Source organism: Anomaloglossus baeobatrachus, chromosome 7 (assembly GCF_048569485.1).
Source record: "Anomaloglossus baeobatrachus isolate aAnoBae1 chromosome 7, aAnoBae1.hap1, whole genome shotgun sequence".
NCBI lineage: Eukaryota > Metazoa > Chordata > Amphibia > Anura > Aromobatidae > Anomaloglossus > Anomaloglossus baeobatrachus.
In genome coordinates this window covers 6,408,393-6,429,340 of record NC_134359.1, presented here as the reverse complement: position 1 = coordinate 6,429,340, position 20,948 = coordinate 6,408,393, and the positions used below count along the sequence as shown (strand labels likewise).

General features: G+C 50.8%; 1 protein-coding gene across 3 annotated transcripts in view; it reads left to right on the top strand.

Moving 5' to 3' along the window:
* Positions 1–11,771: 11,771 nt before the first annotated feature.
* Positions 11,772–20,948, top strand: part of LOC142244901 (TGF-beta receptor type-2-like) — a 28,726-nt gene continuing 19,549 nt past the window's right edge. For 2 of the 3 annotated variants that reach the window (XM_075316985.1, XM_075316986.1), the window contains exons 1-3: positions 11,772–11,886; positions 14,580–14,730; positions 16,293–16,495. In XM_075316985.1, coding sequence (XP_075173100.1) covers positions 11,847–11,886; positions 14,580–14,730; positions 16,293–16,495 — 394 coding nt within the window. In that variant the 5' untranslated portion in view covers positions 11,772–11,846. The remainder of the gene's footprint in view (positions 11,887–14,579; positions 14,731–16,292; positions 16,496–20,948) is intronic. The other variant, XM_075316987.1, reaches the window with a different exon arrangement.

Below are 20,948 nucleotides of genomic sequence, written 5' to 3'. Positions count from 1 at the left end.
CACACAGATGTCCCACCGCTGCCACCAAGATGTCATGTACAGCCGGGGTCCACACAGATGTCCCACCGCTGCCACCAAGATGTCATGTACAGCCGGGGTCCACACAGATGTCCCACCGCTGCCACCAAGATGTCATGTACAGCCGGGGGTCCACACAGATGTCCCACCGCTGCCACCAAGATGTCATGTACAGCCGGGGTCCACACAGATGTCCCACCGCTGCCACCAAGATGTCATGTACAGCCGGGGGTCCACACAGATGTCCCACCGCTGCCACCAAGATGTCATGTACAGCCGGGGGTCCACACAGATATCCCACCGCTGCCACCAAGATGTCATGTACAGCCGGGGGTCCACACAGATGTCCCACCGCTGCCACCAAGGTGTCATGTACAGCCGGGGGTCCACACAGATGTCCCACCGCTGCCACCAAGATGTCATGTACAGCCGGGGTCCACACAGATATCCCACCGCTGCCACCAAGATGTCATGTACAGCCGGGGGTCCACACAGATGTCCCACTGCTGCCACCAAGATGTCATGTACAGCCGGGGGTCCACACAGATGTCCCACCGCTGCCACCAATATGTCATGTACAGCCGGGGGTCCACACAGATGTCCCACCGCTGCCACCAATATGTCATGTACAGCCGGGGGTCCACACAGATGTCCCACCGCTGCCACCAATATGTCATGTACAGCCGGGGGTCCACACAGATGTCCCACCGCTGCCACCAAGATGTCATGTACAGCCGGGGTCCACACAGATGTCCCACCGCTGCCACCAAGATGTCATGTACAGCCGGGGTCCACACAGATGTCCCACCGCTGCCACCAAGATGTCATGTACAGCCGGGGGTCCACACAGATGTCCCACCGCTGCCACCAAGATGTCATGTACAGCCGGGGTCCACACAGATGTCCCACCGCTGCCACCAAGATGTCATGTACAGCCGGGGGTACACACAGATGTCCCACCGCTGCCACCAAGATGTCATGTACAGCCGGGGGTCCACACAGATATCCCACCGCTGCCACCAAGATGTCATGTACAGCCGGGGGTCCACACAGATGTCCCACCGCTGCCACCAAGGTGTCATGTACAGCCGGGGGTCCACACAGATGTCCCACCGCTGCCACCAAGATGTCATGTACAGCCGGGGTCCACACAGATATCCCACCGCTGCCACCAAGATGTCATGTACAGCCGGGGGTCCACACAGATGTCCCACTGCTGCCACCAAGATGTCATGTACAGCCGGGGGTCCACACAGATGTCCCACCGCTGCCACCAATATGTCATGTACAGCCGGGGGTCCACACAGATGTCCCACCGCTGCCACCAATATGTCATGTACAGCCGGGGGTCCACACAGATGTCCCACCGCTGCCACCAATATGTCATGTACAGCCGGGGGTCCACACAGATGTCCCACCGCTGCCACCAAGATGTCATGTACAGCCGGGGTCCACACAGATGTCCCACCGCTGCCACCAAGATGTCATGTACAGCCGGGGGTCCACACAGATGTCCCACCGCTGCCACCAATATGTCATGTACAGCCGGGGGTCCACACAGATGTCCCACCGCTGCCAACAAGATGTCATGTACAGCCGGGGGTCCACACAGATATCCCACCGCTGCCACCAAGATGTCATGTACAGCCGGGGGTCCACACAGATATCCCACCGCTGCCACCAAGATGTCATGTACAGCCGGGGGTCCACACAGATGTCCCACCGCTGCCACCAAGATGTCATGTACAGCCGGGGTCCACACAGATGTCCCACCGCTGCCACCAATATGTCATGTACAGCCGGGGTCCACACAGATGTCCCACCGCTGCCACCAAGATGTCATGTACAGCCGGGGGTCCACACAGATGTCCCACCGCTGCCACCAAGATGTCATGTACAGCCGGGGTCCACACAGATGTCCCACCGCTGCCACCAAGATGTCATGTACAGCCGGGGGTCCACACAGATGTCCCACCGCTGCCACCAAGATGTCATGTACAGCCGGGGGTCCACACAGATATCCCACCGCTGCCACCAAGATGTCATGTACAGCCGGGGGTCCACACAGATGTCCCACCGCTGCCACCAAGATGTCATGTACAGCCGGGGGTCCACACAGATGTCCCACCGCTGCCACCAAGATGTCATGTACAGCCGGGGTCCACACAGATATCCCACCGCTGCCACCAAGATGTCATGTACAGCCGGGGGTCCACACAGATGTCCCACCGCTGCCACCAAGATGTCATGTACAGCTGGGGGTCCACACAGATGTCCCACCGCTGCCACCAATATGTCATGTACAGCCGGGGGTCCACACAGATGTCCCACCGCTGCCACCAATATGTCATGTACAGCCGGGGTCCACACAGATGTCCCACCGCTGCCACCAATATGTCATGTACAGCCGGGGTCCACACAGATGTCCCACCGCTGCCACCAATATGTCATGTACAGCCGGGGGTCCACACAGATGTCCCACCGCTGCCACCAATATGTCATGTACAGCCGGGGGTCCACACAGATGTCCCACCGCTGCCACCAAGATGTCATGTACAGCCGGGGTCCACACAGATGTCCCACCGCTGCCACCAAGATGTCATGTACAGCCGGGGGTCCACACAGATATCCCCCCGCTGCCACCAAGATGTCATGTACAGCCGGGGGTCCACACAGATATCCCACCGCTGCCACCAAGATGTCATGTACAGCCGGGGGTCCACACAGATGTCCCACCGCTGCCACCAAGATGTCATGTACAGCCGGGGTCCACACAGATGTCCCACCGCTGCCACCAATATGTCATGTACAGCCGGGGTCCACACAGATGTCCCACCGCTGCCACCAAGATGTCATGTACAGCCGGGGGTCCACACAGATGTCCCACCGCTGCCACCAAGATGTCATGTACAGCCGGGGTCCACACAGATGTCCCACCGCTGCCACCAAGATGTCATGTACAGCCGGGGGTCCACACAGATGTCCCACCGCTGCCACCAAGATGTCATGTACAGCCGGGGGTCCACACAGATATCCCACCGCTGCCACCAAGATGTCATGTACAGCCGGGGGTCCACACAGATGTCCCACCGCTGCCACCAAGATGTCATGTACAGCCGGGGGTCCACACAGATGTCCCACCACTGCCACCAAGATGTCATGTACAGCCGGGGTCAACACAGATGTCCCACCGCTGCCAACAAGATGTCATGTACAGCCGGGGGTCCACACAGATGTCCCACTGCTGCCACCAAGATGTCATGTACAGCCCTGGGTCCACACAGATGTCCCACTGCTGCCACCAAGATGTCATGTACAGCCGGGGTCCACACAGATGTCCCACCACTGCCAACAAGATGTCATGTACAGCCGGGGTTCACACAGATGTCCCACCGCTGCCACCAAGATGTCATGTACAGCCGGGGTTCACACAGATGTCCCACCGCTGCCATCAAGATGTCATGTACAGCCGGGGTCCACACAGATATCCCACCGCTGCCACCAAGATGTCATGTACAGCCGGGGTCCACACAGATGTCCCACCGCTGCCACCAAGATGTCATGTACAGCCGGGGTCCACACAGATGTCCCACCGCTGCCACCAAGATTTCATGTACAGCCGGGGTCCACACAGATGTCCCACCGCTGCCACCAATATGTCATGTACAGCCGGGGGTCCACACAGATGTCCCACCGCTGCCACCAAGATGTCATGTACAGCCGGGGTCCACACAGATGTCCCACCGCTGCCACCAATATGTCATGTACAGCCGGGGTCCACACAGATGTCCCACCGCTGCCACCAAGATGTCATGTACAGCCGGGGGTCCACACAGATGTCCCACCGCTGCCACCAATATGTCATGTACAGCCGGGGTCCACACAGATGTCCCACCGCTGCCACCAATATGTCATGTACAGCCGGGGTCCACACAGATGTCCCACCGCTGCCACCAATATGTCATTTACAGGCCGATCGGACGCATATTACAGGCGGCACATGGATTCAGGGATGCGACTTGTAGAGCAAGAAGAACAAAGCTATTACACTTTATGTATTTATTCAGCGCTAAGAGGAGGTGTACTCCTTAGAAAAGAAGGACCCACAGTAAGCTGGACCTCCAGGACTGACAGCACCGAATAAAATTCCTGGGTTTTTTTTAGATCAAAGTTACGCCCACCTACCTCCCCTTGGTGACCTCATCTGGGGGCTGATGGTGGAATATGACCGGCTCTTCAGAAGTTTAGGAGATCTCCAACTTTCAGGATATATTTGCCCCTGGACATCCATGGTGGAAGATATCATGATCAAGTTTCATATCACGATTTTACCTTTCTATAGATATGAAACATGATTGTGTGTTGTCATCCAGTAAGCTGATATTAATTTGGAGCTCATAGACATGTCTCACAGTTGTGAAAAATCATGCATGTTCTTCCCCTCGTAGTCACAGAGCTGAAAATGTATTTCCCATAAATATTGGATGGATGCAAACCCCCATATTCATATCAGGACACTGGAGATAAAGGGTGTATCGAAATGCTATGATCAGAGCACGCGGATGCGGTTAAGAAGGCCGTTCTCCTCCTTTGTGTAAATGATTCTCAGACTGGCTGTCTTTCCCAAGCACTCCTCTGCAACCCTTACCTGTACTCACCTGGGGGTCCTAATAGAGCAGGGGCCAGATGTGGTCTTATCTCGCCCTTTCTTCCTCCAGTTACACTTATGACAGCAGGAGTTAACCTCAGGTCACTGCCCGTGATTACTGCAATACTTGGCGTGAGACCTACCGCGAGCACTGATCTGCAGTGAACTCATGATGTCACTGCCCATGGCCACACACGCCACAGCGTGGATACGCTGTACAGCTATTTATCTATATATCTATCCATCTATTATATACAATGTAAACCCATCTATTACATACAGTGTAATTTCCCTCCGCTCTCTAAAAAGACACATCTGCAGGTTTTTCTCCTGTTTTCGGTCAATTAGGAACCAAAGTTATTTCTATTGGCCAAATGCAGAATAATGAGCAAGAGAAAGTTTTTATTACTTTCTGCAGTCAAAAGTTTAATGATAAGATCCTGTCTGCAGCCACCACTAGGGGGAGCTCCCTGTATACAGAGATACATGATAAGATCCTGTCTGCAGTCACCACTAGGGGGAGCTCCCTGTATACAGAGATACATGATAAGATCCTGTCTGCAGCCACCACTAGGGGGAGCTCCCTGTATACAGAGATACATGATAAGATCCTGTCTGCAGCCACCACTAGGGGGAGCTCCCTGTATACAGAGATACATGATAAGATCCTGTCTGCAGTCACCACTAGGGGGAGCTCCCTGTATACAGAAATACATGATAAGATCCTGTCTGCAGCCACCACTAGGGGGAGCTCCCTGTATACAGAGATACATGATAAGATCCTGTCTGCAGTCACCACTAGGGGGAGCTCCCTGTATACAGAGATACATGATAAGATCCTGTCTGCAGCCACCACTAGGGGGAGCTCCCTGTATACAGAGATACATAAGATCCTGTCTGCAGTCACCACTAGGGGGAGCTCCCTGTATACAGAGATACATGATAAGATCCTGTCTGCAGTCACCACTAGGGGGAGCTCCCTGTATACAGAAATACATGATAAGATCCTGTCTGCAGCCACCACTAGGGGGAGCTCCCTGTATACAGAGATACATGATAAGATCCTGTCTGCAGCCACCACTAGGGGGAGCTCCCTGTATACAGAGATACATGATAAGATCCTGTCTGCAGCCACCACTAGGGGGAGCTCCCTGTATACAGAGATACATGATAAGATCCTGTCTGCAGCCACCACTAAGGGGAGCGCCCTGTATACAGAGATACATGATAAGATCCTGTCTGCAGTCACCACTAGGGGGAGCTCCCTGTATACAGAGATACATGATAAGATCCTGTCTGCAGCCACCACTAGGGGGAGCTCCCTGTATACAGAGATACATGATAAAATCCTGTCTGCAGTCACCACTAGGGGGAGCTCCCTGTATACAGAGATACATGATAAGATCCTGTCTGCAGCCACCACTAGGGGGAGCTCCCTGTATACAGAGATACATGATAAGATCCTGTCTGCAGTCACCACTAGGGGGAGCTCCCTCTATACAGAGATACATGATAAGATCCTGTCTGCAGCCACCACTAGGGGGAGCTCCCTGTATACAGAGATACATGATAAGATCCTGTCTGCAGTCACCACTAGGGGGAGCTCCCTCTATACAGAGATACATGATAAGATCCTGTCTGCAGTCACCACTAGGGGGAGCTCCCTGTATACAGAGATACATGATAAGATCCTGTCTGCAGCCACCACTAGGGGGAGCTCCCTATATACAGAGATACATGATAAGATCCTGTCTGCAGCCACCACTAGGGGGAGCTCCCTGTATACAGAGATACATGATAAGATCCTGTCTGAAGTCACCACTAGGGGGAGCGCCCTGTATACAGAGATACATGATAAGATCCTGTCTACAGCCACCACTAGGGGGAGCTCCCTGTATACAGAGGTACATGATAAGATCCTGTCTGAAGTCACCACTAGAGGGAGCTCCCTGTATACAGAGATAGATGATAAGATCCTGTCTGAAGTCACCACTAGAGGGAGCTCCCTGTATACAGAGATAGATGATAAGATCCTGTCTGAAGTCACCACTAGAGGGAGCTCCCTGTATACAGAGATAGATGATAAGATCCTGTCTGCAGCCACCACTAGGGGGAGCTCCCTGTATACAGAGATACATGATAAGATCCTATCTGCAGTCACCACTAGGGGGAGCTCCCTGTATACAGAGATAGATGATAAGATCCTGTCTGCAGCCTCCACTAGGGGGAGCTCCCTGTATACAGAGATACATGATAAGATCCTGTCTGCAGTCACCACTAGGGCGAGCTCCCTATATACAGAGATAGATGATAAGATCCTGTCTGCAGCCACCACTAGGGGGAGCTCCCTGTATACAGAGATACATGATAAGATCCTGTCTGCAGCCACCACTAGGGGGAGCTCCCTGTATACAGAGATACATGATAAGAGCCTGTCTGAAGTCACCACTGGAGGGAGCTCCCTGTATACAGAGATACATGATAAGATCCTGTCTGAAGTCACCACTAGAGGGAGCTCCCTGTATACAGAGATACATGATAAGATCCTGCCTGCAGCCACCACTAGGGGGCGCTCCCTGCATACAGAGATACATGATAAGATCCTGTCTGCAGCCACCACTAGGGGGAGCTCCCTGTATACAGAGATACATGATAAGATCCTGTCTGCAGTCACCACTAGGGGGAGCTCCCTGTATACAGAGATACATGGTAAGATCCTGTCTGCAGCCACCACTAGGGGGAGCTCCCTGTATACAGAGATACATGATAAGATCCTCTCTGCAGTCACCACTAGGGGGAGCTCCCTGTATACAGAGATACATGATAAGATCCTGTCTGCAGCCTCCACTAGGGGGAGCTCCCTGTATACAGAGATACATGATAAGATCCTGTCTGCAGTCACCACTAGGGGGAGCTCCCTGTATACAGAGATACATGGTAAGATCCTGTCTGCAGCCACCACTAGGGGGAGCTCCCTGTATACAGAGATACATGATAAGATCCTCTCTGCAGTCACCACTAGGGGGAGCTCCCTGTATACAGAGATACATGATAAGATCCTGTCTGCAGCCTCCACTAGGGGGAGCTCCCTGTATACAGAGATACATGATAAGATCCTCTCTGCAGCCACCACTAGGGGGAGCTCCCTGTATACAGAGATACATGATAAGATCCTCTCTGCAGCCACCACTAGGGGGAGCTCCCTGTATACAGAGGTACATGATAAGATCCTGTCTGAAGTCACCACTAGAGGGAGCTCCCTGTATACAGAGATAGATGATAAGATCCTGTCTGAAGTCACCACTAGAGGGAGCTCCCTGTATACAGAGATAGATGATAAGATCCTGTCTGAAGTCACCACTAGAGGGAGCTCCCTGAATACAGAGATAGATGATAAGATCCTGTCTGCAGCCACCACTAGGGGGAGCTCCCTGTATACAGAGATACATGATAAGATCCTATCTGCAGTCACCACTAGGGGGAGCTCCCTGTATACAGAGATAGATGATAAGATCCTGTCTGCAGCCTCCACTAGGGGGAGCTCCCTGTATACAGAGATACATGATAAGATCCTGTCTGCAGTCACCACTAGGGCGAGCTCCCTATATACAGAGATAGATGATAAGATCCTGTCTGCAGCCACCACTAGGGGGAGCTCCCTGTATACAGAGATACATGATAAGATCCTGTCTGCAGCCACCACTAGGGGGAGCTCCCTGTATACAGAGATACATGATAAGAGCCTGTCTGAAGTCACCACTAGAGGGAGCTCCCTGTATACAGAGATACATGATAAGATCCTGTCTGCAGTCACCACTAGGGGGAGCTCCCTGTATACAGAGATACATGATAAGATCCTGTCTGAAGTCACCACTAGAGGGAGCTCCCTGTATACAGAGATACATGATAAGATCCTGCCTGCAGCCACCACTAGGGGGCGCTCCCTGCATACAGAGATACATGATAAGATCCTGTCTGCAGCCACCACTAGGGGGAGCTCCCTGTATACAGAGATACATGATAAGATCCTGTCTGCAGTCACCACTAGGGGGAGCTCCCTGTATACAGAGATACATGGTAAGATCCTGTCTGCAGCCACCACTAGGGGGAGCTCCCTGTATACAGAGATACATGATAAGATCCTCTCTGCAGTCACCACTAGGGGGAGCTCCCTGTATACAGAGATACATGATAAGATCCTGTCTGCAGCCTCCACTAGGGGGAGCTCCCTGTATACAGAGATACATGATAAGATCCTGTCTGCAGTCACCACTAGGGGGAGCTCCCTGTATACAGAGATACATGGTAAGATCCTGTCTGCAGCCACCACTAGGGGGAGCTCCCTGTATACAGAGATACATGATAAGATCCTCTCTGCAGTCACCACTAGGGGGAGCTCCCTGTATACAGAGATACATGATAAGATCCTGTCTGCAGCCTCCACTAGGGGGAGCTCCCTGTATACAGAGATACATGATAAGATCCTGTCTGCAGTCACCACTAGGGGGAGCTCCCTGTATACAGAGATACATGGTAAGATCCTGTCTGCAGCCACCACTAGGGGGAGCTCCCTGTATACAGAGATACATGATAAGATCCTGTCTGCAGCCACCACTAGGGGGAGCTCCCTGTATTCAGAGATACATGATAAGATCCTGTCTGCAGCCACCACTAGGGGGAGCTCCCTGTATACAGAGATACATGATAAGATCCTGTCTGCAGCCACCACTAGGGGGAGCTCCCTGTATACAGAGATACATGGTAAGATCCTGTCTGCAGCCACCACTAGGGGGAGCTCCCTGTATACAGAGATACATGATAAGATCCTCTCTGCAGTCACCACTAGGGGGAGCTCCCTGTATACAGAGATACATGATAAGATCCTCTCTGCAGTCACCACTAGGGGGAGCTCCCTGTATACAGAGATACATGATAAGATCCTCTCTGCAGCCACCACTAGGGGGAGCTCCCTGTATACAGAGATACATGATAAGATCCTCTCTGCAGCCACCACTAGGGGGAGCTCCCTGTATACAGAGATACATGATAAGCTCCTGTCTGCAGCCACCACTAGGGGGAGCTCCCTGTATACAGAGATACATGATAAGATCATGTCTGCAGTCACCACTAGGGGGAGCTCCCTGTATATAGAGATACATGATAAGATCCTGTCTGCAGTCACCACTAGGGGGAGCTCCCTGTATACAGAGATACATGATAAGATCCTGTCTGCAGCCACCACTAGGGGGAGCTCCCTGTATACAGAGATACATGATAAGATCCTGTCTGCAGTCACCACTAGGGGGAGCTCCCTGTATACAGAGATACATGATAAGATCCTGTCTGCAGCCACCACTAGGGGGAGCTCCCTGTATACAGAGATACATGATAAGATCCTGTCTGCAGTCACCACTAGGGGGAGCTCCCTGTATACAGACATGATAAGATCCTGTCTGCAGCCACCACTAGGGGGAGCTCCCTGTATACAGAGATATATGATAAGATCCTGTCTGCAGCCACCACTAGGGGGAGCTCCCTGTATACAGAGATACATGATAAGATCCTGTCTGCAGCCACCACTAGAGGGAGCTCCCTGTATACAGAGATACATGATAAGATCCTGTCTGCAGCCACCACTAGGGGGAGCTCCCTGTATACAGAGATACATGATAAGATCCTGTCTGCAGCCACCGATAGGGGGAGCTCCCTGTATATAGAGATACATGATAAGATCCTGTCTGCAGCCACCACTAGGGAGAGCTCCCTGTATACAGAGATACATGATAAGATCCTGTCTGCAGTCACCACTAGGGGGAGCTCCCTGTATACAGAGATACATGATAAGATCCTGTCTGCAGCCACCACTAGGGGGAGCTCCCTGTATACAGAGATATATGATAAGATCCTGTCTGCAGCCACCACTAGGGGGAGCTCCCTGTATACAGAGATACATGATAAGATCCTGTCTGCAGTCACCACTAGGTGGAGCTCCCTGTATACAGAGATACATGATAAGATCCTGTCTGCAGCCACCACTAGGGGGAGCTCCCTGTATACAGAGATACATGATAAGATCCTGTCTGCAGTCACCACTAGGGGGAGCTCCCTGTATACAGAGATACATGATAAGATCCTGTCTGCAGCCACCACTAGGGGGAGCTCCCTGTATACAGAGATATATGATAAGATCCTGTCTGCAGCCACCACTAGGGGGAGCTCCCTGTATACAGAGATACATGATAAGATCCTGTCTGCAGCCACCACTAGGGGAAGCTCCCTGTATACAGAGATACATGATAAGATCCTGTCTGCAGCCACCACTAGAGGGAGCTCCCTGTATACAGAGATACAGGATAAGATCCTGTCTGCAGTCACCACTAGGGAGAGCTCCCTGTATACAGAGATACATGATAAGATCCTGTCTGCAGTCACCACTAGGGGGAGCTCCCTGTATACAGAGATACATGATAAGATCCTGTCTGCAGCCACCACTAGGGGGAGCTCCCTGTATACAGAGATATATGATAAGATCCTGTCTGCAGCCACCACTAGGGGGAGCTCCCTGTATACAGAGATACATGATAAGATCCTGTCTGCAGTCACCACTAGGGGGAGCTCCCTGTATACAGAGATACATGATAAGATCCTGTCTGCAGCCACCACTAGAGGGAGCTCCTTGTATACAGAGATACATGATAAGATCCTGTCTGCAGCCACCACTAGGGGGAGCTCCCTGTATACAGAGATACATGATAAGATCCTGTCTGCAGCCACCACTAGGGGGTGCTCCCTGTATACAGAGATACATGATAAGATCCTGTCTGCAGCCTCCACTAGGGGGAGCTCCCTGTATACAGAGATACATGATAAGATCCTGTCTGCAGCCACCACTAGAGGGAGCTCCCTGTATACAGAGATACATGATAAGATCCCGTCTGCAGTCATCAGCAGTGTAAGGTAATCATAGAAATCAATGATCCACTGAGTTTCCGTATTTTCCGCTCTGCTCCGCTGGATCACACAGGATCTGCAGAGTTGGCGGCTTTCTGCTCCGCCGTCATTGGCCGGGGATTTCCTCCACAGCTGCTCCCCTCTTTCTCTCCTTCCAGACGCTGCAAATGAAGGAGGTGGAAAGATTCTGCTCGGAAACGTCCAAGAACAATGATCTGAAACTTCCAAAATGGGGGTCTGTGGTGGGAGCACAACCCTCATCATGTACCGTGAGTACCCGGCCCTGCAAGTAACACATAGGCGTGGGATCAGTAATGTATGTACAAAGTGACTGCAGCAGCAGAATAGTGAGTGCAGCTCTGGAGTATAATACAGGAGGTAACTCAGGATCAGTAATGTAATGTATGTACACAGTGACTGCACCAGCAGAATAGTGAGTGCAGCTCTGGAGTATAATATAGGAGGTAACTCAGGATCAGTAATGTATGTACATAGTGACTGCACCAGCAGAATAGTGAGTGCAGCTCTGGAGTATAATACAGGAGGTAACTCAGGATCAGTAATGTATGTACACAGTGACTGCAGCAGCAGAATAGTGAGTGCAGCTCCGGAGGATAATACAGGAGGTAACTCAGGATCAGTAATGTAATGTATGTACACAGTGACTGCAGCAGCAGAATAGTGAGTGCAGCTCTGGAGTATAATACAGGAGGTAACTCAGGATCAGTAATGTAATGTATGTACACAGTGACTGCAGCAGCAGAATAGTGAGTGCAGCTCTGCAGTATAATACAGGAGGTAACTCAGGATCAGTAATGTAATGTATGCACACAGTGACTGCAGCAGCAGAATAGTGAGTGCAGCTCTGGAGTATAATATAGGAGGTAACTCAGGATCAGTAATGTAATGTATGCACACAGTGACTGCAGCAGCAGAATAGTGAGTGCAGCTCTGGAGTATAATACAGGAGGTAACTCAGGATCAGTAATGTAATGTATGTACACAGTGACTGCAGCAGCAGAATAGTGAGTGCAGCTCTGGAGTATAATATAGGAGGTAACTCAGGATCAGTAATGTAATGTATATATACAGTGACTGCACCAGCAGAATAGTGAGTGCAGCTCTGGAGTATAATACAGGAGGTACAGGACAGGCTTCTCGGGTCCTCTGGTGCTGAGCTGCGGGACATTGGACAATACTTCAGATTTGCAGTCACTTTTCTCTGTGGAATCTGAGCAATGTGACTTCTCAGGGAATCTGTGGAGGGGAGGGAGTGAATACTTTTGCACTGCACTGTATACCTCGCTTTTGGCTGCTACATTCTCTTTTCGGCAGCGGTCCTGAGATGGTTAATAGATGTTAGAGCGAGCCACATCCTCATCAATACACTAATTAATGGCAGCTGAGCGCGGCGCCAAAATAATCCGCCGCAAGGAGACAGCGGCGCCAGATGTTACTGGATGGAAAACAGCGGAAAACATACGAGAACTCGATCACACCCAGAGCTGCACACAATCCTCTGCACACATCCAAAGCCAACATTGTGGAATGTGTATCAGCCCATAGAGATGTGAGTGCAGCTCTGGAGGATAAGACATGATGTAATAGCAGAATAGAGACTGCAGCTCTGGAGGTGACTGGAGTATAAAACATGATGTAAAAGCAGAATAGTGACTGCAGCTCTGGAGGTGACTGGAGGATAAGACACGATGTAACAGCAGAATAGAGACTGCAGCTCTGGAGGTGACTGGAGTATAAAACATGATGTAAAAGCAGAATAGTGACTGCAGCTCTGGAGGTGACTGGAGGATAAGACATGATGTAACAGCAGAATAGTGACTGCAGCTCTGGAGGTGACTGGAGGATAAGACACGATGTAACAGCAGAATAGAGACTGCAGCTCTGGAGGTGACTGGAGGATAAGACCTGATGTAACAGCAGAATAGTGACTGCAGCTCTGGAGGTGACTGGAGGATAAGACAGGCTGTAACAGCAGAATAGTGACTGCAGCTCTGGAGGTGACTGGAGGATAAGACATGATGTAACAGCAGAATAGTGACTGCAGCTCTGGAGGTGACTGGAGGATAAGACACGATGTAACAGCAGAATGGTGACCACAGCTCTGGAGGTGACTGGAGGATAAGACCTGATGTAACAGCAGAATAGTGACTGCAGCTCTGGAGGTGACTGGAGGATAAGACACGATGTAACAGCAGAATAGTGACTGCTGCTCTGGAGGTGACTGGAGGATAAGACATGATGTAATAGCAGAATAGAGACTGCAGCTCTGGAGGTGACTGGAGTATAAAACATGATGTAAAAGCAGAATAGTGACTGCAGCTCTGGAGGTGACTGGAGGATAAGACACGATGTAACAGCAGAATAGAGACTGCAGCTCTGGAGGTGACTGGAGTATAAAACATGATGTAAAAGCAGAATAGTGACTGCAGCTCTGGAGGTGACTGGAGGATAAGACACGATGTAACAGCAGAATAGTGACTGCAGCTCTGGAGGTGACTGGAGGATAAGACACGATGTAACAGCAGAATAGAGACTGCAGCTCTGGAGGTGACTGGAGGATAAGACCTGATGTAACAGCAGAATAGTGACTGCAGCTCTGGAGGTGACTGGAGGATAAGACACGATGTAACAGCAGAATAGTGACTGCAGCTCTGGAGTTGACTGGAGGATAAGACACGATGTAACAGCAGAATAGTGACTGCAGCTCTGGAGGTGACTGGAGGATAAAACACGATGTAGCAGCAGAATAGTGAGTGCAGCTCTGGAGGTGACTGGAGGATAAGACATGATGTAACAGCAGAATAGTGACTGCGCTCTGGAGGTGACTGGAGGATAAAACACGATGTAACAGCAGAATAGTGAGTGCAGCTCTGGAGGTGGCTGTCTTGCTGGTCTCTGTCTTGTTGGCTCTGTGATAATGCACTTTCTGTCTTTCTCGCAGTGTCTCTCGCTGTCGCTCATCGCAACACACGGACAAACCTGTGTAAATGGTGCGATCACTCTCATCCGGTCTGTGAGGGAGGAATCTGCTACACAAACTGCAGCCTGAGCTCCTACTGCGAGACGGCCGAGGAGATCTGCGTCACCGTCTGGTGAGGAACCGCTGCTCTCACTCTCCTGCATCTTCCCCAGCTACAACTCATTCACCTCCAGAGCTGCACTCACTATTCTGCTGTTACATCATGTCTTATCCTCCAGTCACCTCCAGAGCTGCAGTCACTATTCTGCTGTTACATCGTGTCTTATCCTCCAGCCACCTCCAGAGCTGCAGTCACTATTCTGCTGTTACATCGTGTCTTATCCTCCAGTCACCTCCAGAGCTGCAGTCACTATTCTGCTGTTACATCATGTCTTATCCTCCAGTCACCTCCAGAGCTGCAGTCACTATTCTGCTGTTACATCATGTCTTATACTCCAGTCACCTCCAGAGCTGCAGTCACTATTCTGTTGTTACATCGTGTCTTATCCTCCAGTCACCTCCAGAGCTGAAGTCACTATTCTGCTGTTACATCATATCTTATCCTCCAGTTACTTCCAGAGCTGCACTCACTATTCTGCTGTTACATCATGTCTTATCCTCCAGAGCTGCACTCACTATTCTGCTGTTACATTGTGTCGTATCCTGGTGTCACCTCCAGAGCTGCAGTCACTATTCTGCTGCTACATCGTGTATTATCCTCCAGTCACCTCTAGAGCTGCACTCACTATTCTGCTGTTACATCGTGTATTATCCTCCAGTCTCCTCCAGAGCTGCACTCACTATTCTGCTGTTACATCATGTCTTATCCTCCAGTCACCTCGAGAGCTGCAGTCACTCTTCTGCTGTTACTTTGTGTCGTATCCTGGTGTCACCTCCAGAGCTGCACTCACTATTCTGCTGTTACATCGTGTATTATCCTCCAGTCACCTCCAGAGCTGCAGTCACTATTCTGCTATTACATCATGTCTTATCCTCCAGTCACCTCCAGAGCTGCAGTCACTATTCTGCTGTTACATCGTGTCTTATCCTCCAGTCACCTCCAGAGCTGCAGTCACTATTCTGCTGTTACATCGTCTCTTATCCTCTAGTCACCTCCAGAGCTGCAGTCACTATTCTGCTGTTACATCGTGTATTATCCTCCAGTCACCTCCAGAGCTGCACTCACTATTCTGCTATTACATCATGTCTTATCCTCCAGTCACCTCCACAGCTGCAGTCACTTTTCTGCTGTTACATCGTGTCTTATCCTCCAGTCACCTCCAGAGCTGCAGTCACTATTCTGCTGTTACATCGTGTCTTATCCTCCTGTCACCTCCAGAGCTGCAGTCACTATTCTGCTGTTACATCGTGTCTTATCCTCCTGTCACCTCCAGAGCTGCAGTCATTATTCTGCTGTTACATCGTGTCTTATCCTCCAGTTACCTCCAGAGCTGCAGTCACTATTCTGCTGTTACACTGTGTATTATCCTCCAGTCACCTTCAGGTCTCCAGTCACTATTCTGCTGTTACATCGTGTATTATCCTCCTGTCACCTCCAGAGCTGCAGTCATTATTCTGCTGTTACTTCACTGATGTGAGTGCAGCTTTGGCTGTGATGTGAGCAGGAGTGATGGCAGTTTCGCCTTCTCTTCCTCTGGTTTTCGGGTGTCAGGTCCTGTGCCTTTTCTCTTGCAGGGAGCAGTATAATGACAGCGTCCAGGTGACGACCCTCTGCCATCATCCTCAGCTGCCGCTGCAGAACATCTTGCTGCCCACTTACAATACGGCGCGGTGCGTGATGCAGGCGATGGCGGTGGAGTCCAGACTCCTCTATATCTGCGGCTGCGTGGAGGAGCAGGAGTGCAACGACAAACTCATCTTCTACAACCACAGCGATGGTGAGAGGGATACGGGGGCACCCGGTGTACCCTGAGCACCGCACAGCATCATAGGAGGGATAGACGGGGGCATGCGGTGTACCCCGAGCACCGCACAGCCTCATGGGAGGGGGAGACGGGGGCACCCGGTTTACCCCGAGCACCGCACAGCATCATAGGAGGGAGAGACGGGGGCATGCGGTGTACCCCGAGCACCGCACAGCATCATGGGAGGGGGAGACGGTGGCACCCGGTGTACCCCGAGCACCGCACAGTATCATGTGTCTTTATAGAGAGCGAAGGTAAAAACCTGCCCTTGTGTCTTTATAGAGAGCGGAGGAAAAACCTGCAGATGTGTCTGTATAGAGAGGGAGGGAAAAACCTGCAGATGTGTCTTTATAGAGAGCGGAGGAAAAGCCTGCAGATGTGTCTGTATAGAGAGCTGAGGGAAAAACCTGCAGATGTGTCTGTATAGAGAGCAGAGGGAAAAGCTATAGATGTGTCTGTATAGAGAGCGGAGGGAAAAACCTGCAGATGTGTCTGTATAGAGAGCGAAGGTAAAAACTTGCACATGTGTCTTTATAGAGAGCGGAGGAAAAACCTGCAGATGTGTCTGTATAGAGAGCTGAGGGAAACCTGCAGATGTGTCTGTATAGAGAGCGGAGGAGGGAAAAATGTTGTGGTCAGGAGACTGCAAAAAGATCTACAAAAATCCCATTAAAAGGTTGATGATAATGCACAAAGAGTAGTTGGAAACTTAGCTGGCTGCAATCCCCTGACTACAACAACACAACTAGTAGCAGCGGTGGAGCGTTCCTAACCAACCTAGACGCCTCATCACTGCCGGAGAACTAGCTAACCTCAAAGAGGAAATGAGGAATCCTGACTTGCCTTGGAAGAGCCCCAAAGTAAAGTAAAAAGCCCCCACCATAAAACAACGGTGATGTAAGAAATAACACACAGATGGAAAGTATAGGGTTAAGCAAAGTGAGGCCCTGCTAGCTAGATTCAAAAGTATAGCATAGATTACTTGTTGCAGCCAGTAAAAACCCTGAAAAAATACCAACACCTGATAATAAAAAATATTCCCCTAAGGATCACACGATCTTCCTCCCACTATATTAGGAACTCTTGTGCAAATACATTTAAATAGAAAATGCAAATGTAATAGAAAAGATCATAAGTACAAAACACATGAGACACAAAAATACAAATCCTGATCAGACAGGGAGTAACAACTCCCTTTCTCGCTGAGAATATATCACTCTCTAAAAATGGTGCAGAAAAAGCAGTTATTCACCAGAAAGAAACAAAAGGGAATATTCTCAAACACAGGTTCAGGAAAAGGCATAAATCAAGCAGGAAAGCTCTTCAGTGCAAATTCAGCCCCAACCAAGCCCAGACCTAGAGAGCAAAATACTTATCAGGCATTGCTGCAGATTCAGGATGACATGGGAACATAACCGATGCAAAGGAACGAAAAAACACTGTTTAAAGCATTCCTGGAAAATACAAAAAAGGCTTAAAATGTACAAAAAACCCTAAAGAGGCAGGCAAAAAGCCCAAAGGCTCAAAGACAAGGATTCAGGACATCTTCCCATGAGGTAAATGCAATTATCACCAGCAAAGGTTAGACAGAGACAGCTTTCCTTTATACCCCCAGGCTGGACTCAATAGGCTACCTGAAGCAGCAATCATCTCCAACACCTGTCTGAGCGACAGATGCAGAATCAGACTCACTACCAGCACTAGCCACCAGAGGGAGTCCAGAAACACTCCCAGGGACAGCACCATCTCTGATGGAATTCACAACAGTACCCCCCCTTGAGGAGGGGTCACCGAACCCTCACCAGAGGCACCAGGCCGCTCAGCATGGGCATGATGGAAAGCGCAAATCAATCTGTCAGCATGAATGTCCGAAGCAAATACCCAAGAGTTGTCCTCCTGGCCACAACCTTTCCACTTAACAAGGTACTGAAGCCTCCGTCTATTAAGACGGGAATGCAAAATTGTCTCTACTTCATACTCCAGATCCCCCTCTACCAACTCAGGGTCAGGAGGTGCAGCAGTAGGAACTGCAGGTTCCACATGTTTCTTCAACAGAGACTTATTAAAAACATTATGAATCTTAAAAGATTCGGGAAGAGCCAAACGAAAAGATACAGGATTAATGATTTCCAAAATTTTGTGAGGACCAATAATTCTTGGTTTAAATTTAGGAGAAGAAACCCTCATAGGAATATTTTTTAGAGGAAAGGCAAACCATGTCCTCCACATTAAACCGGGGACCAACGGTCCTACGCCGGTTGGCAAACCTTTGAGCATTCTCTTGGGACAAAAACACTATGTCCACTACTTGACCCCAAATGTGCTGCATTCTCTCCACAGAATCAAACCCACGACGGGCCGAAGCCTCGACCTGCCCAGAAGAGAACCAAGGATCAAACCCAAAATTGCAGAAAAAAAGAGACATCAGAGTTGCAGAGCTAGCCCTATTACTGAGAGCAAACTCTGCCAATGGCAAAAAAGAAATCCAGTCATCCTGATCCGCAGATACAAAACACCTCACATAGGTCTCCATGGTCTGGTTTGCTCTCTCAGTCTGACCAATGGTCTGAGAATGAAACGCAGAAGAGAAAGACAACTCAATTCCCAATTTGCAACAAAATGTTCTCCAAAATCTGGACACAAACTGAACCCCTCTATCCGACACAATGTGTTCAGGAATACTATGGAGATGAACCACATGCTCTAAAAACAACGGAACCAACTCTGAAGAAGACGGCAACTTGGGCAATGGTACCAGATGGACTATCTTAGACAATCTATCACAAATAACCCAAATAACCGTCATCCTCTGCGAGACAGGAAGATCAGAAATAAAATCCATAGCAATATGAGTCCAAGGTCTCCTGGGTACAGGCAATGGTGACAACAACCCACTAGAACATGAGTAACAAGGCTTGGATCTTGAGCAAATCTCAAGAGATTGCACAAAACCCCTAACATCCTGAGATAAAGAAGACCACCAAAAAGACCTGCTCACCAAATCCCTATGTACCTCCTTGAGAGGGGCTCGGCTGCTCTCTGCCGGGCGAAGCCGCTCGAGGTCCGGGCTCGGGTTGTCGGTGGCTCGAACGCCTCCGGACCGGGGGCCACGTCGATCTGTTAAGGGGAGGCAGTGGGGTGGTGGTGTGGGAGGAGGTTCGCAGCCGGAGGGCCGCGTTGTTGCTGGATGAGTCGTGACTCCACCCACGGGTTGTGGTGACAGGATTAACCACCGCTGCGGCTGGAGTGAAGGGGGCTCCCGGGAGCGGTGTTGTGGCCGCAGCCTAGATGTTAGCCCCTTCGTGGGTAGGGGCGGTGTGTCCCGGGGCCCGGTGGGACGGGCGATGATGTCGGGGTGCAGGGTGCCATGCTGCGGTGCAGTGTCGTGCCCGGATGGCACTGGTGTACTCACTATTAATTCACACTCGGAGTCACTGGTAAACCAAAGTTCGGGTATGGTCGGGTCCCGCAGCCGGCTGCTTGTGTCCCTTGTGAGGCTGATGGTGGCCCCTTTCCCTTGCACCTTCTGTTTTGACTTTTGGCTCCCCTGCCTGGGCAGTGGTAGCCCGCTTCCCGGCGTTTAGCTGCCGGAAGAGCCCTCGGTTGCCCGCAGGCGCTGGCCCGTCGGGTATTTGGCCCTTGGCGGTGGCTCTCACCCGGTATCGGTGGGCTGTTGCCTTCTTTCGGGACTTTGGGTGAGGATAAACCCGTGAGGTCCAGACTGCAATCAGTGAATTTGCCTAAACTCAGTGGCTTCTAAGCTAGGACGGGGTCTGAGTACCCGGTTACTGGTGCTCCGGATAGCTGTTGACTCCCTGGTTCAGGTCTGGTGGGCTCCAACCCTGACCCGGTCCTTATGGTTCCGCTGGTCGCTACACCGGTACTCCTGCAGGCGGCCACCACCGTCTGCCTGCCTGACGTTACGGGGATCCCAGGCTCCAACCCGGGTCCCTGACAGCTTCTCTCCACTTTCAACTCCAACTAACAACAACTGACTTGTATTTCCTGCCTCAGGACAGTAGTCTCCTCGGTGGGCGTGTCTTTCCACCTGACTCCGCCCATCTGGTGTGCCCTACTTGCCCTGAGGGAGGCATCAGGTCTCCCATTCGGCTGACGGTTGTGTCCTCACAAGGGATGGGGGGTGTGTGTGATGTGGTGATGTAGTTACCTGTGACCCCTGGGGTCCAGGGCGTGACAATCCCCCTTGGTTTAACGCAGACCGTCCGCGGGCTGCCCGACCAACTCCGGTTTATTTTGGTTTTCTTTTTTTTTTAACTGGAAAAATGGGAACATGTACAAGTATATTAACATTATTACAAACATATAAGATTTCTGAAGGTCTTCTCATAACGGGAGGCATTTTACTTTAACGTTGCATAACTTTAATAACGGAACGGGTTTATGTCCTTCCGCCTTTCCCACCCAA